This window comes from Heterocephalus glaber, unplaced genomic scaffold, assembly GCF_053883595.1.
Source record: "Heterocephalus glaber isolate CG9 unplaced genomic scaffold, H.glaber_assembly_v1.0 deba00000122, whole genome shotgun sequence".
In the NCBI taxonomy this organism is placed as follows: Eukaryota; Metazoa; Chordata; class Mammalia; order Rodentia; family Bathyergidae; genus Heterocephalus; species Heterocephalus glaber.
The window spans coordinates 83984489-84000764 of NW_028258138.1; the positions used below are offsets into that span (position 1 = coordinate 83984489).

At 41.2% G+C, this 16276-nt stretch overlaps 1 protein-coding gene across 1 annotated transcript in view; it reads left to right on the top strand.

Annotated features, from left to right (window-relative positions):
- Positions 1-16276, top strand: part of Trpm7 (transient receptor potential cation channel subfamily M member 7) — a 31726-nt gene that overhangs the window by 10985 nt on the left and 4465 nt on the right. Inside the window, exons 9-18 of the mRNA XM_004835419.3 lie at positions 727-797; positions 2427-2461; positions 4814-4839; positions 6765-6815; positions 6893-6958; positions 7497-7780; positions 7909-7991; positions 8151-8356; positions 14128-14179; positions 14282-14388. Coding sequence (XP_004835476.2) covers positions 727-797; positions 2427-2461; positions 4814-4839; positions 6765-6815; positions 6893-6958; positions 7497-7780; positions 7909-7991; positions 8151-8356; positions 14128-14179; positions 14282-14388 — 981 coding nt within the window. The remainder of the gene's footprint in view (positions 1-726; positions 798-2426; positions 2462-4813; positions 4840-6764; positions 6816-6892; positions 6959-7496; positions 7781-7908; positions 7992-8150; positions 8357-14127; positions 14180-14281; positions 14389-16276) is intronic.

Below are 16276 nucleotides of genomic sequence, written 5' to 3' on the forward strand. Positions count from 1 at the left end.
CATACCTTTACCCTTTCCCATCAGTATATTTTAGAGGGATACCCTGGATTCTCTGAACTGACTGAATTTCTTGAAGATAAAGTTCATTTAGGATAAACAGACGAGATATGACAAAGATATCTTAAATGGGCGAGTGTGGATTATTCTTTGCAGTAAGTTTGTTTAAATACATTATTGTATGTCTACAGTATGAAAATAAAGGCAGCATCAAAAAATAATAGGGAAGTCCTCTGTGTAAAAATTTTTCTGTGGAAAAATCTCCCAAGTCTAAAGTTTAAAAACCAACAAGCCAAGCATAGGCTCACAAACCTAGTGTTACAGTTGCTCAGGAGTTTGGGACCAACCTAGGTATCAAAGCATGACTTCGTTTTTGGGAAGAAAAATAAAAGCTAACAGCACCAAAACCTGAAAATAAATACTGTAAAAAGTGGGAGAGTGGTGTGGTGATACGCACACTTAAAATGCACACCAAAAAATGTCCCTGGAGAATATACAAGAAGCTGATTACCTTGACTGCCCCAGTGAGAATGATTTGGACAGAAAGACTTACTTTGTACTCTTCTGTTTCTTGGTGTCTTCTCATAATAACTCAGTTGAGTGGTTTATTTCAATAATTGGCCTCATGTAATTCTTGTGTCCTGTGCCTGGAAACCCTGTATTTGGCTAGTCAGCATTAACAAAACTTTTTAAAGTTGCATGACTTTATATCTTTACGTTTTTTTTCAGCAAAAAGCAGTGGTAGAAGGCCATCTGCAGAAGACACACACGAAGTAGATTCCAAGGCAGCATTGCTACCGGTTGGTACATTTCAATTAAATTATTATATATTATGAAATACATATTTATTAAAGAAGAGCTACATGGTGGCAGTATTTTTATATGACATTATATCAAGCTTTCAAAAAGATTTTACCTCAGAAAACTGACATCAGATCATGGTGGCGGTAACACAAAAGTTCCTCCTGCAGTGAACACTGGGAAATGTTTAAAGAAAAATTTATGCAGAAGAGAGGCAGGATCTCCTTTTCTTTGAATGCCAACTAAGGTAATACTTGATTTTGCAAATGCTCACATGCAAGACAAAATGGTTCTGGAGAAGGCAGAAAAATTACTCCTTTATAGTCAACTACATAGAAATCAACACTCATAATTACAATAAGATACTCCTTGATAGATTGAGTTGTTAAATATGTTGTTAAAGCTATTTTCAGTGGAGTAAGGAGTTTGTCAGTGCAGAGCTTCATGTCACAGATCTCCTTTCTGGAAGGATCCATCCTGAATTTAGGCTACACAGTATTGCAACAGAGTCCCGTTGAATATAAGCTGATGACACCATGGCAGAAAACTCACAGATGCTGGCATAAACAGTGTGAGACTTCTCATGGCTAGGAGAAGTACTGGGTATAGATTATAAAATAAGTACACTTACCAAAGTGACTAAAAACAAGGGAAAATGTTATAAAATATGAGGAAAGGAAAAGATAACTATTCCAAAAAACTGGCACACCTAAAAACATTCAGTGGGTATTGGGTAACATGAGGCGTTCTTGAGAGAATCACTAAACTGGAATGCAACACAGGTGCAAATAGAATTAGAAAATATGTCACAGAAAGGAGATGTGGGAAATACATCTGATTGGCCATGAGATAGTGGAATTTGAAAAGATATAAATGGCTTAAAATTATCCAAATTAGTAAAATATTTAAAAATTCTGATTCAAATATGAGTCTCAAACTGGAAAGTAAAAATAAATCCATACCTAGAAACATCACTGCAAATCTACAGAATAAAAGCTATGTGTGCATATATGCAAAAACTCTGCAATGAAATATTCCTGTATATCCTTAGTGAATGTCTGATGTATTCAGTTTGCATGATTTTAACTTTCTGTATTTTTTGATGTTCTTTTGGCAAGGGGCACATACTTTTAGAATCATAGAACAAATGTATATTTTGGGAGAATAAAGTTGTTAATAGAAACAAGGAATTTGAAAAACTATGTGGTAGGAAATTGCACTCCTGGAATTCTTTTTCCCACCTTGTGGTTGTCACATACGTTTATTGTCTTATTAGTTCAGTTGTGTGAAGCTAAGTCTTCATAGTATGTTTGCAACCCTCTTTTCCTACAAACATCTTATAAGAAATGGGGCTGGGGAATGTTCCTTAGGGGTAGTGTTTGGCTACCATGTTGGGAGACCCTAGATTCGATCCCTAGCATTGTTTAAAAAAAAGGAAAGGAGGGGCTGGGGATTTAGCTCAGTGGTTCTGCCGCCTGCCTCGCAAGTGCAAGGTCCCGAGTTCGATCCCCGGTACCAAATAAAAGGAAAAAAAAACTACAAGAAACAAGACAGTGTTACACAATCATGCTTCACCTAGAGATTTTTTTGACTTTTAAGTTGTTCTTTGTGTTTGTCTTTGCCTAAAGGATTGGTTACAGGATAGACCGTCAAACAGAGAAATGTAAGTAAATCTTTTCTCATCATTAGCCTGAAAAGTTATCGAATATTGTCTTTTCCCGTTTTGTGTCACTTTTTGAACTCTCTTTTATCTGTGGGTGGTGATTATTTATTCTGCCACCTCCTGTCTTTATGTAGATGAGATTGAGGAACTTAGTTATAACTATATTAAAATCTTTTTGGGGGGCCGGTACTGGGGATCAAACTTGGGACCTTGTGCTTGTGAGAGGCAGGTGGCAGAACCACTGAGCTAAATCCCCAGCCCTAGCATATTAAAATCTTCTCTTTTTTTTGGTACCGGGGATCAAACTCGGGTCCTTGCACTTGCGAGGCAGGCAGCGGAACCACTGAGCTAAATCCCTGGCCCCTCATACCAAAATCTTAATAACAGTGATACCATTGCAGTTTTATTCTTGAGTCCTATTTCCAGCTTTCTCTTGAATAAATTTGTTGAAAGACCTAATTTAAGACTAGTTTTGCAGTTGATTAACTTCTCAATTCATCATTCTAATCAAACCTTGCAATTGCTTTTGGAAAACACTTTGGGTAGAGCAGCGGCGGACAGTGTGCAGTACTCCTGCATACAGGAAGACCCTCTAGAAAGCTGTTGTGATAATCTAGAACGAAAAGTAGAAACAGAAGCAACCTGACAGGTAATTGTCCTCAGAAAGTAAGATTGTTTTAGTACAGAGTACTCACAAGAATAAAAAGATAACCTCTGTTTCTAGCATAGCAGTCAGCATTTTACAATTTAAATTTTTTAAAGACTTGTTTTGACTTCCATTTGACACTGGAAACATGGTAAAATTACTCTGTATATGATCTACTTGAGAAGGGAAGCCAGTTTGAAGGAATTATTTCTTCCGTCTGTAAATCTGAAATAGATATGAATATATAGAGAAAAAAATCAGCCATGTGCTATGTGGATCAGTCACTGTTCAGATTGTTTTGAGTAGTCTATCTCTGAGTGGCATGGGGAAGATCTGCCTATAGTCACACCTCTCAAAGGATTATTGTCTTCTGTAACCAAAGCCCTAAGAACGAAAGATAGACAGGCCGGGGATTTAGCTCAGTGGTTTCGCCGCCTGCTGCAGAAGTGCAAGGATCCGAGTTCAATCCCCGGTACCAAAAAGGAAAAAAAAAAAGAACAAGAAAGAAAGATAGAGGAAGTCCTGCAAGTTGATATTAATTCTCTGTCTAACAAGGGAATGTTGTGTAGGCTGCTGACCCAGGAGGTTGGAGTTTATTTGCATTCTTACAGTGATGAGAAAAGCGTGGATTATCAGCAGCAGACACAGGGCTAATGATAGGGTTAAAATATTTCCTATAAGAGGATGTTAAATTATTAAGACTAGCCTTTGATCAGATGGAATGTAAAAACTAGAAAGAGACTGCAGTGGCTCTCTTCCTAAAGTCCTATTTAGAGCTAAGCTTTTAAGTGCTGGACAAGGCTATATACCTGTATAATGGTTGAGCCAAACCTGTAACCATTTTCCTTGGTTCTCATTTCATTCTCCTTTGCACTCTACTTGGGTCTCTAATTTGCCTGGGAATTCCAGAATTAAAATAGATGCATATGGCCAGGCACAGTGGCACTTGCCTGTAATCCCAGCTCCTCCAGAGGTTGAGGCAGGCAGGCTTCAAATTAGAGATCAGCCTGGGGAACCTAGACCCTGTGTTTTGATGTCTCCCCCCAAAGCCTCATGCGGTCATAGTTGGGGCTTTTTCAGAGGTGGTTGGATCTCAAGTGTGTGATACTGGGACTGCTTCCTGGTGCAGTGTTAGGCTCAAGGGCACTAGGATTAAGGGTGTGAGTGCTGCCCGCCCTGAAGAGCCTGGATAAGATACAAGGGGCAGAAAGAGTTATTGTCCTCCCTTGCTTGCTTTGCTACCTTCTCCCTCCTATGAAGTGTTTCTTCTCTGTGATGCCTGTCCGCCATTCTTCCCTGCCTTGGAGCCAGCTGATTATATACTGAAACCTCTACCAATTGTGAGCTGAATAAACCTTCCCTCCTTTAACTTTGAGTGTCGGGTAATTTGTCTCAGCAATGAGAAAAGTAGCTAAGACACTTACCTTGTATCAAAGTAATAATAGCTCAGTAATGAACCATTTGCGTGGCGTGTGTGAGGCCATAGGTTCAATCCCTAGGGTGAGAAGGAGGGAGGGAGACAGGAGTATATATGTTTCTATGTGTAGATTCTGAGTTGCCTAAAGAAAAATGGCACCTATTCAAACAAATATGAATCTGTCAGAATTCCTTTGATGATATTTAATTAAATGGTTGTGATTACTTTATAAAGTCTAAAAATTAAATGATTAAAATTGTGGCACAGCTAACATTTTGTTTTTCTTTAGGTCATCTGAAGAAGGGACATTAAATGGTGAGTCGTTGTGATATTAATGTAGATTGTGTCGGACACATAGCCCGCCCTATGAATGTAGTCTCTTCTGTCACCACCCCTTCATCCTGCTACTCAGCCTGCTTTCTCTAGGGTTTCCTGTTGAGTGAACAATACTCTTTTCAAAAGTCAGCTATGTGAGATGAGTGAGTTATCCTCAACTGCCCACCTTCTCATTCATGCAGTTGTATTGCACTACCTTCTGAGTGTCTGTAGAATCCACTCTACATCCCGCTGCTCCATTCAGTTCCTATGTTATACTGAAGTATAAATATGTATACAAAACAGTGCGTGTGAGCCTTCAGTGAATTCTCCCTAATTAAGGATACCTGTGGCATCAGCACCCAGAAACAGAGTATTGCACTATCCCAGCTCCTTTGTGGCTTCTTGTTTCAACCCCTGATTCTACTTAATACAGTGACCTAGTTTCGCTGTGTGTGTGTGTGCGCGTGCATGTGTGTACTAGGAGTCATACAACATGCAGTTTGTGTCTAGCTTCTATTTGTCATATTTTTGTGAGATTTATCATCATTGTTGTAGATAGTAGCAGTTTGTGTATTCTTTGTAGTGTTTCCTTGTGTGAACACATTGAATTTAGCCATTCCATAACCATTTGATGGGCTTTTGTAGGTTCCAGTGTGTGGCTTGTATACTTTCTGTTGCTGTGAACCTTGCTGTACATGTTTGGCAAACATAAGATTTACTTTGCGCTGGTTATATGCCTAGGTGTGGAGTTGTAGGTCATAGGGTGTGCGCAGGTTCATATGTCGTAGCTCTTACTAAGTAAGTTTTCAGAGTGGTTATGTCAGCTTGCACTCCCTGCCGTACACTTCTAGTCTATGTTCTGCAAACAGAACAACTCTTCTAGAAGTCTAATCTTGCCACTCCTCTCCTTTACCTTTTTCCAGTTCAGCACAGTCTGTTTTCCCTTCTTTGCATGGCATATTAGGCTCTTCACTGTTATTCCCTGGCTCCGTAGCTTCACCTCTTCCATGTGTGTGCATTAACTAACAATCTTGGCTGTGTATTGTGGAGAATCACTTACCTGATGACACATTCCTGGAGAGTTAGAATATTGGGGGCTGAAGTCTCAGGTGTATTTCAAAAGCTGTTCTGCTTTATAGTTTGTGCTAAACTTCAACTGCTTGCAGCTCCCTCAACGTGGCATGCAGTTAAACACTTCTGTGCCTTTATCGTGGAGCCCTAAAAACCACTACTTTGCAGATTACTCTCGTCCCTCTTCTGTTCCTTTGAGACAGCCTTTAACCTTTCATCAGCCAGGAGGCATGAAGTACCCCTCCTACGTTCTTTTACTGTGCATGCACACATAAATATTTTTATACTTACCACAGTTAAAACTGTTGACTGACTACCTTCTCTCCCAAGAGAATGGGTGCCTTTTCATTTGTACCTAGAAACTTAACATACAGCAAATCTGACTCAGTCTCCATCTTTCTCTTTCTGCTACATTTAAAAGTAAAATTCCCCAAAAATATGAGAGAAGAGGGGTTCTTCTCTTGACGGTGCATTTCACCTTCTAGAAGTTCATCTTCTCATGGTAGACCTGCTGAAATAGAGCCATGGCTATAGTCCCAGTCCCTACAGGTCAGACATGAAGAGGTTTTTCTTCCTGAGTGGGAGGAGTGGAAACATGGAGTCATGGCAGGAATTGGGTTAATGGGAAGTATCATGCACTTCTCCCTTCCAGGGTTTTGGAGCACAGTAGGCACTATTCTGGCATAAGGATACAGAATAGCACAGCACTTGAAGGGCATGTGTTATGATTTGGTTTTTCTGTTTTTGTGAGTGAGGTACATGAAGGAAATTTAAGATGACTATAGGAGAATAAAAAGTTATGCTGCACTAGGACTATTAAAACAGTCTCATTTGTGTATCATTTTATTTAGGTCTTGCTTCTCCATTTAAGCCAGTGGTGGATACAAATTACTACTATTCAGGTCAGTAATGCTAAAACAGAATTTATAATATTTTGTACCGTTAGAGATTTCATTACTTTTCTCTCATTTATATGCAGCTGTGGAAAGAAATAACTTGATGAGATTATCGCAGAGCATTCCATTCACACCTGTGCCTCCAAGAGGTAAAGCCAAAAACAAGAGAGGTAGACCCTGCCCTGAGTTTTAGAACATGCATGGGGTGGAAAGAAGAGGGCTCATGTGAAGAAATTTTGGTTTCGTCTAAGTCCTTGATCTGACTACTGCATGTGTGATGTATATGTAAACAGAGGGAACCATTAGAAGTTTTAAATTTCTCTATTGCTGACACATCCACAGATGTCTGTATTCCAATTTAGGAAAGTTCTCAATCCATTGTGTCTTAACAAAAACAAAGATCAACTGACATCTGTGGAACAGACGGTCTTAAACTGCTGTCTAAAGTTTCACTCGGAAGTGCTTATAACTTCACTTGCTTCCCAAAAGTTTTATCACAAAGTGTTCCTAAATTTAAAAGTGCTTCTTTTATATAGAATTCAGAGATATACTGAGGTACATTTGATTTCCTATCATTTGTCTCTATTCTTTTTATAAAATTGCACTCAGATACCTGCAAATGTCCATCCTACTTTGTGCTGTTAAAGAGTCGCAAGGTGGTCTGAGACTCTGCCCTTGGTGTTGCAGGTGAGCCTGTCACCGTGTACCGCTTGGAAGAGAGCTCCCCCAGCATCCTGCACAACAGCATGTCCTCCTGGTCCCAGCTGGGCCTCTGTGCCAAGATAGAGTTTTTAAGTAAAGAGGAAATGGGAGGAGGTTTGCGAAGAGCTGTCAAAGTGCAGTGTACTTGGTCAGAACACGATATCCTCAAATCGGGGCACCTTTATATCATCAAGTCTTTTCTTCCTGAGGTGGTCAACACATGGTCGAGTATTTATAAAGAAGATACAGTTCTACAGCTCTGTCTCCGAGTAAGTGCCAGTGAGTGCATAACTAGGAAGCATGATTTGAACTTCATATTTCGACTTCTAAAAGTGTGAAGAAGCCAAATAAAATCTTAGTTTAACTGTTCATCAAGGGTTCCCCTCTCCTTCTGTAGGAAATTCAGCAGCAGAGAGCAGCCCAAAAACTCACATTTGCCTTCAATCAAATGAAACCTAAATCCATACCGTATTCGCCGAGGTAAATCCTTACATTTTTCTGGGATCTTTTAGTATTGTGTGGGTAGCAATCTCCTGACCTTCATTATTGATGTTGGATATTCAATTATCAGCACTTTGCATGTCAGTTAGAATCTCACTGTCAAAACTGCTAGTAATACCTGTAACTATTTTTCATAAGGTTCCTTGAAGTTTTCCTGCTATATTGCCATTCAGCAGGACAGTGGTTTGCTGTGGAAGAATGCATGACTGGAGAATTTAGAAAATACAACAATAACAATGGTGATGAGATTATTCCAACTAATACACTAGAAGAGATCATGCTAGCCTTTAGCCACTGGACTTATGAATATACCAGAGGGGAGCTGCTGGTACTAGATTTACAAGGTAAGTTTATTAGAATATTGCTAAGGTGAAATGGTACAGTAGGTTCTCATTTGTTTATGTCCTATGAATAATACACAGAAATCTGTTAATTTAAAGACTTAAGCTACTAAAGGTTGAAAATAAACATCAGGAATAGCTACACCATATAACCTTAGCTTAGCAGAGCTTTTAAGAATAGTGGGATCTGGCTGTCTTATCAGTAAGGTGATAGTGTGTTTTAATGAGCGAAAACATGCGAAATACCCTATTTTACTCTTAGATATATGGCCTTTAGTATTTCAAAGGTATAAAAACCTCTTCTGGGGGTACATGTTTGCCATACATAATATTTACATTCTTACGGAGTGGGTATATCTACTTAACATATCTTGATTTAAAGACCATTTTTTAAAACAAAACAATAGCACCTGTTCCTTATATTTATGTTATCCCTTACTGTGAGCTAATGAACTAAACTACTTAAGGATTTATTGGATTAAAGTAGTCAAGCAGATATGGTGTAATCCCACTGCTGGGGAGGTTGAGACGAGAGGATTGCAAGTTCGTGGCCAGCCTGAGCTATGTAGTGAGACTCTTATCTTTTAAAAAGTCATTTTTCTTACAGTTTTTTGATTCAGGATTTTTTATTTTTTATTTTTTATTTTTGGTTTTGGTTTGCTTTTTGAGTTAAGTGTTTTGCTGTGTACCCCAGGCTGGCCCTGGACTCGGGCAGTCTTCTTGCCTCTGCCTCCTGACTGCTGGAATTACAGTTATTCACCACCACACTCAGCTTGATTTTGGATTTGGATGAGTATCGTGGGGCTGACTCAGCGCTACGGTCACTCTGAGGGGCTCAGTGGCAGCCTGAGAAAGTCGAATGTCAGGGTCTTGTTGAACATGGTGTTACATGCTTATGATCCGGCTACCTGAGCCAAGATGATTGCAGTTTGAACCCATCCTGGGCAACTTAGCAGTTTAGCAGTCCTTTATCAGGATAACAATGGGCTGGGGGTATAGCCCAGTACAAACATGCTTGGTTCAAGTTTCAGTAACCCATTCGCCCCCAACCCCGACAGGTCTCTGTTCACAGTCAGCAGAATTCCTCAGTTCTCCCAGGGTGCTGCTCATAGCTGACTTTCTATAGTGTGGCAGTTTCAGGTCTTGGGCTTTTTACACGGAGCTGACTTCGAGGAACAAAGCAGACTCCTGGGGCTGGGCCCAGGTCTCTGCCCCCACATTCACTGGTTATGACATGTTCTGGGGTGGCCCAGCTCACAGGCGGGAAAGTAGAAGCTGGCACTGCTGGGAGAGCCGTGCGTAGGAGAGGCCAGGAGGGGCTGCTCCCAGGCGTGACAGTGGACAAGTCTGACAGACTGCGAGCATTGAGGCTGAGAGAGGGTGGCCTGCCTGGAGCAGTGTCCTCACATTCTCACAGCAGTCTGGGCCAGGTCTGCTTGGCTGTGTTCTCACCTCACAGCCTGCATAATCCGCCTCAGTTTCAAATGTGAACTCAGACCAGATAAAAGCTGCTTAGAATATCCATTATTCCTTGACTCCTTTCATTCCACAGATGGAAATATTTTAAAAATTTGCTTAGAACTGTTGGATGTATGTTATTAGGCCAATCCAATTATGTTTCAAAAATAATTAAAATAAGCCAGGCATGGTGGCACATGCCTGAAGTCCCAGCACTTGGGAGGCAGAGGCAGGAGGATCACCATGAGTTTGAGGTCAGCCTGGGACACATAGTGAGCTCAAGTCCAGCCTAAAATGCATAGCAAGACTCTCATATAATAATTAACATTATATTTGTTTAAACAGTTTTCCTGAAGCATACATAGGAAGTGAGATCAAACAAATTTTACATCATCTGTTCTGTGTTGATTTAAAAGATGGCAATATTTTTCCCTCTTTTTCGGTACTGGGGATTGAACTCAGGACTTGTGCTTGTGAGGCAAGGGCGGCTCTGCTGAGCTGCGTCACTGGCACAAGAAGGCAGTATTTTCTTTTTGGTATTGGAGATGGAACTCAGAACCTTGCGCGGTTGTGAGGCAGGCAGCAGAACCACTGAGCTAAATCCCCAGCCCTGATGCCAGTATTTTTAATAAGCAAATGCAGTTGACCCTTGAACAGCATAGGTTTAAAATGCACACTTTGTGGATTTATTTTTTGCAGATTTGTAATAATGTGAAAAACCTCACAAACCATATAACCAATAAATACAAAAACAAAGAAAAACAAGGTTAGTCATGTTGTGAATGCATAAAATATATATGGACAGTAGTCTGTTTTATTTAATGCCACAGAATATGTGCAATCTATGATAAACAGCTGGAATTTATTGAAACTTACCCACAGACTGTGCATGCTGCTGTTTGCAGTCAAGAGAAATGTAAACACGTAAAGAAGCACCATGAAAGCATAACTGCATAGAATTAACTCGTGAAAGTACTGTGCTACAGCAGTCATTTCAGAGCCACCTCTTGTATTGCAGAGAGTGCAGGTGTTGAGTCTCCACTAAAAACGCTGTGTGGTGCCAACCACCTCTGAGCAGTTCATCTGTGAACTGCACACTGCAGGGGTGCTCTTGGGTTCCCATGGTCTTTCGCCTTATGTAATACCCACAACATAGAAAATATGTCTTCTTTTGTTATCAGCAAGGCTTCTGGTCAACAGCTGGCTATTTGTAGTTAAGGTTTTGAGAGCTGAAAGTTAGAGCTGAGATTTGATTTGTGGTGCCAGCCGCCTCCCCTGGGCCTAGTCTCAGAACTGCCAGTCCCATGCTGGCACCATGGACAGTGGCATACAGGGCAGTGCTCTTGAGACGAAACTAAAACAGGAGAGAATTACAGGGAGGGTTGGGGGGCAGTAAATTGGTTCAGTGTAAGAAGTGGATATGGTTTCTAAAATGGGAATGACACCAAGGAAGACATTTGCATACCATGGTACAATAAAGAAGAGTAGCCAGGAAGGGCCTTGACTGTGTAAGGGGGTGGGGAGACTGGAGGAGGGGAGGTGCACAGGCGAGAGGCGGTATAGAACTTGGTGAAGTGCAAGTTTAAGGCAGTAAATATGCAGCACATCAGAACCCTTAAGGATGTTATTTAACTGAATGCTAGTCTTTCATGTAATTACCAACATACTTACAGCAATAGTGTCTTAGTCACTTTTCTTTATTGGGACAAAATACCTGACACTCACAACTTAAAAGCTGGAGAGGTTTATTTCAGCTCATGGTTTTCAGAGGGTTCAGTTCATGGTTGCTGGCATGGTGGAGGAAAGCTGCTCAACCGTACAGCAAGGAAGCAGAGAGACCTGGCAGAGCCAGAGAGAGCGATGGACATGCCTGGTCCACACCCCTAGCATCACCCCCTCCTCTTACCAGCCCATCTCCTGCTCAGACCCACCTAACAGTGCATTTGGCTGTGAACTCATCACATGAATTCCTTTATGAGTGCAGCTTCCCCATGATCCACTCACTTTCCAAAAGCCCTATCTCTGAACACATAAGACCTTTGGGGACATGGAAGTCTAAACCGTAACAGTGAGGGTAAGGAATATAACCAGAGATCATAGAGCACTTCTGATGGTCAGGCCCAACAGCGCAGTCCCATCCCAGCAAAAGTTCACACCTGCCACGCGAGACCCTGTGGGCGTCAGCCGCAGATCCTCCCCTCTGCAGGGAGGCACTGACCACCAGGTGCAGGGGAGCAAGGCAGACCAGAGGGACAGAATGTGTGTCACAGTTGTAGGCCGTGGTTGTGCAGGGGCGCTCCTTGCCAAAGACATCCTGGAAAGGACTCAGATGATGATAAGGAAAACCGGTGAGGTGAGACCCAAGGTTAGTTGCCATCTTGACATTGGCACTGCTGCAACTTCAGTTACTGACGGATGCCCAGAAAACCCCAAATCACAAGATGACAGAGAAAAGCAGCTAATGTATCAAATTAAGAATTCTTCTACTCCTAAGGCTGAGCAGGACTTGGCTGAGTAAATGTCCTCACCATCTCCACCATCACCTGGCCATCCACTAAAAAGAAACAAATAGGAAATTCCAGCAACAAGAAAGAAAGATTGGAGCTGAAGATACAGCGCGCTCACCTTTTGCGCCTTCACCAGATGGTTACACTGCCTCATTATTCGCACGCGTCGGGGTTGGTTCTTCTTTCTGAAAGATGGCTCTTTTTGGTAATAATATTTTTAAACCCTAGTGTTTCTCAGTATACTTTATGGGCTTTTAATTGTTTCATATCTGGTCAAATTGAGATTTTTAAATCTGGAATAAAAGTTCACGAGTTGACTTTTTTCAAATAAAAAAAAAAGCACCAGGGCCAGGGGTGTGTAGCTCAGTGGTTCCGGTGCCTGCCTCACAAGTGCAAGGTCCTGAGTTCGATCCCCTGTACCAAAAAAACCCCTGCTAATAAAAGTCTTTAGTTTCTTTGAAAAAGTCACACGCCAAAAAAAAAAGAAAAAGAAAAAATCACACGCAGATTTTCAGCTAGTCAGGGGTTGTTACTCCTGACTCTAGTGTTGTTCAAAGGTCATCTGTGATTGCAGTTTTTTCTACACAGTTAATATGTTCATGAAGCCAATTTTTCACAGGAATATTCTAATTTGCGACAAGTTGAACAATACAGAGAACAAAATGGCCCCATCCTCATGTTTTCTCTACTTTTGTGAAGACATATACAGAAATGGAAGCCCCTCTCCCCTTTTATGGTGTGCTAGTTTTTCCAAAACTGGATTCATGAAATACAACTATTTTTTTCCTTTTTTCCCCCCTCTGCCATTGTATCAGACATCTTCTAGGTCGTTATCGATAAATCTGAGGTACTGCCAGTAGCTTCGTGGTAGTCAAGTATGGAGGCATAGCATGATGTTCATCCTCCATTGATGCGGCATTCACTGTGTTGAGCTTTTTTGCTACTACGAAGAGTGGTGCTACAAACTGACAAATATTCTTCATCTTCACCAGTCTGTTAGGTGGAAAGTAGTACCGCGTTTTAAATCTGGTTTTTCCTTTCCTTTCATGAAAATTAAACTACTTAGGTTTCATTCTGATGGGTTAAATATTTGTGATTATTCAAAGTATTGGTAGGTGATGTATGTGTTTGTTTTGCATTCCTGGAAATAGAGCCGAGGGCCTTCACACTGAGCTCCATCTTCAGCCCTTTTCTGTTTGTTTTGCGAGACACTCACTGAATTGCTAAGATGCCCAGACTGAGCTTGACCTTGCCATCTTCCTGGCACTGCCTCCCCAGGTGCTAAGAGTACAGGTGTGTGTGCACCGCATGCCTGGCTACCCCTCAACATACTATGTGTGTTACTATATGAGGGACTGGAAAGATTGAACCACATCTGTGGTGCCTGTGAGGAAGGCTGCAGGTAAAGGAAGCTGAGTTCACTCTTTATTGTGAATATTTTGCAAGAAAACGTATCATGTTACTGTGTGATTTTTTTCTTTTTTTTCCCCTTAAATATCCTATAGATTGTGCCTTCATGTAGCAAGTTGTCTTTTGCTACCTACAGTGAATCAAGGGCAGGTGTTCAAGACCTTTAACAAGCAAAGCTCCATCAATAAGCTAGGTGGCTTTTGTTCACATCACCGGAGCTGTGCCTGCTCCTGATGGGAGGCCAGGGTCATAATCAAATTAGGAAATTCCAAGAGAGAAAAACTTGAATAATTGAACGTTGTAATGTAGATGATGCTGTGACTCTCTCGCATCTATTGTGTAGACAATGCCCATACCAATTTTATAATATAAATTATCCTTTTCTATGTACATACAAAGGTGTGGCTGAAAACCTGACTGACCCATCTGTGATAAAAGCAGAAGAAAAGAGGTAATAATAAGTTTTAACAATTTCATTAAAGCATATTTTCATAATTTTAATTTTTATATTTCTACTTGCATAAACTTTTTTTTTCAACTACTAATTCCACAGATCCTGTGATATGGTTTTTGGCCCAGCAAATCTAGGAGAAGATGCAATAAAAAACTTCAGAGCAAAGCATCACTGTAATTCTTGCTGTCGAAAGCTTAAGCTTCCAGGTAAAGCTTTTCTTACTGAGTGCAGCATAAAACTTGTCAGCCACGTTGGTCACTGTGTGCTCGTGAGGCCAGACACAGGTTTGATCAGTGGTCTCCACAGTGCCAGCTGCAGCAGACACACACTGTGGGCTCTAAGTGCATCTGTGATTCCTCCTTACCTGTAAATCACAGGGTCGTTGGTTTGGCATATTTTGTGTCTGCCAGATGCTGGGAATTGGGCTGAGTATTGCTGGTAGGATAGTGAGCAGACAGACGTGTTCCCTGGCCTCATGGAGTTGAGGCAGATGTCGGGTATGGCAGTGTAAGTGCTGAGGAGGAGAAGCAGACAGTGCTGTGTAAATGGGAGCAGTGACTGAGCCAAACCTGGAGCTCAGGGAATGAGGCTGCAGAACAGACACGTGCTTCGACCTGCAGGCTGAACAGACTTTGAAGTGAGCCTGGCAGAGAGGTGGGAAGAGAATTCTGTGATGCAGAATCATGAAGTACAAGTATATTCTCTCATCATGTCATCTTTGGATTTGAAGAATCGCAGGCTCTATTGAGTTGTAAGTTTTTGAAAAGCCCCGTCTTTTATGGCTAATAATGTAATAAGAGCTTGGGCTCAGAAGGCAGACTGAACATCTCCAGGGAGTTCTCTGTCAGTTTTCGTGAAGGGTTAAGTGAGTTGGTGTTTGTGAAGGCCTTAGAACAAAGCCAGCCATCTAGTGCACACTATTAAATCGTAAGACATTGAGTTTTGGTTTGTTGACCCTGTATTCTGCAGTCTGGGTTAATTCACCCTTTCTAGAAGCTTTTGCTTTTCTGATAGACTCCTTGGGATTTTCTGTATACAAGACAGTTTTGTTTTACTTCTTCTACAAACTGTAAGCCTTGAATTCCCTTTTCTTGGCTTTTTGCCCTGGCAAGAACTTTTAGGTGTAGTAAAACTTGACACCCTTCCTTTGTTCCTTGTAAGGATTTTGTAGTAAATAGCTTTTTTTTTAGGCTGTGGAGATTGCCCTCTACTCTTTGTTTCTTCAGAGTGTTTATCCTGCATGGATATTGGATTTTTTTCAGCTGTTTTTTCTGCACCCTTTGGCATGGTCATGTCGTTTTTACCAGTTAATATAGCACGTATATTACACCAGATGATAGTTTGGTCTAGATTTGTTCTATTTGGTTTGGTTTGGGGCATTGCTGGGAATCAAACCCAGAGCCTTACGCATGCTAATGAACAAGTGCTCTCACATGAGCCGCACCCACGTCGAACAGTATGTTAATACGGAGCGAGGCTGGCACCACTGGGACAGACCACACTGCCCTGTGGTTATGTTTTTCATGCATTGTTGGGTTCAATCTGCTAACATTTTGGTAAGGATTTTACGTCTGTGTTCATGAAGAACATTGGCTGATGGCTTGTTTTTGTTTTCTTGTATTGTCTTTATCTTACCTTATAAATAAATTGGAAAGGGCCGGGGATTTAGCTCAGTGATTTCGCTGCCTGCTGCGCAAGCACAAGGACCCAAGTTTGATCTCCGGTACCAAATAAATAAATTGGAAAGTGTTCACACCTCTTCTGTCTTCAGGAATCAGTTGTAGAGAATTGATATTCTCTCCACCATAAAGATTGCTAGAACTGTCCATTGAAACTACCTTTGTCTGGACCTGGGATTTAACTCAGTGGTTCCACTGCCTGCCTCGCAAGCTCAAGGTGCCGAATTCGACCCCTGGTACCAAAAAAAAAGAAAAAGAAACTACTTTTGCCTGAGGTTTTCTTTGTATTTACTAAGAATTTGACATAATTGGTAGAGGGCTGTTGAGATTATCAGTTTCTTCTTGAATGTTTTGAATGCGTACGTGAAATGCAGTGAGCTGCCTTCTGTTGTTGCAGTCTGTGTCTGTCCTCTTT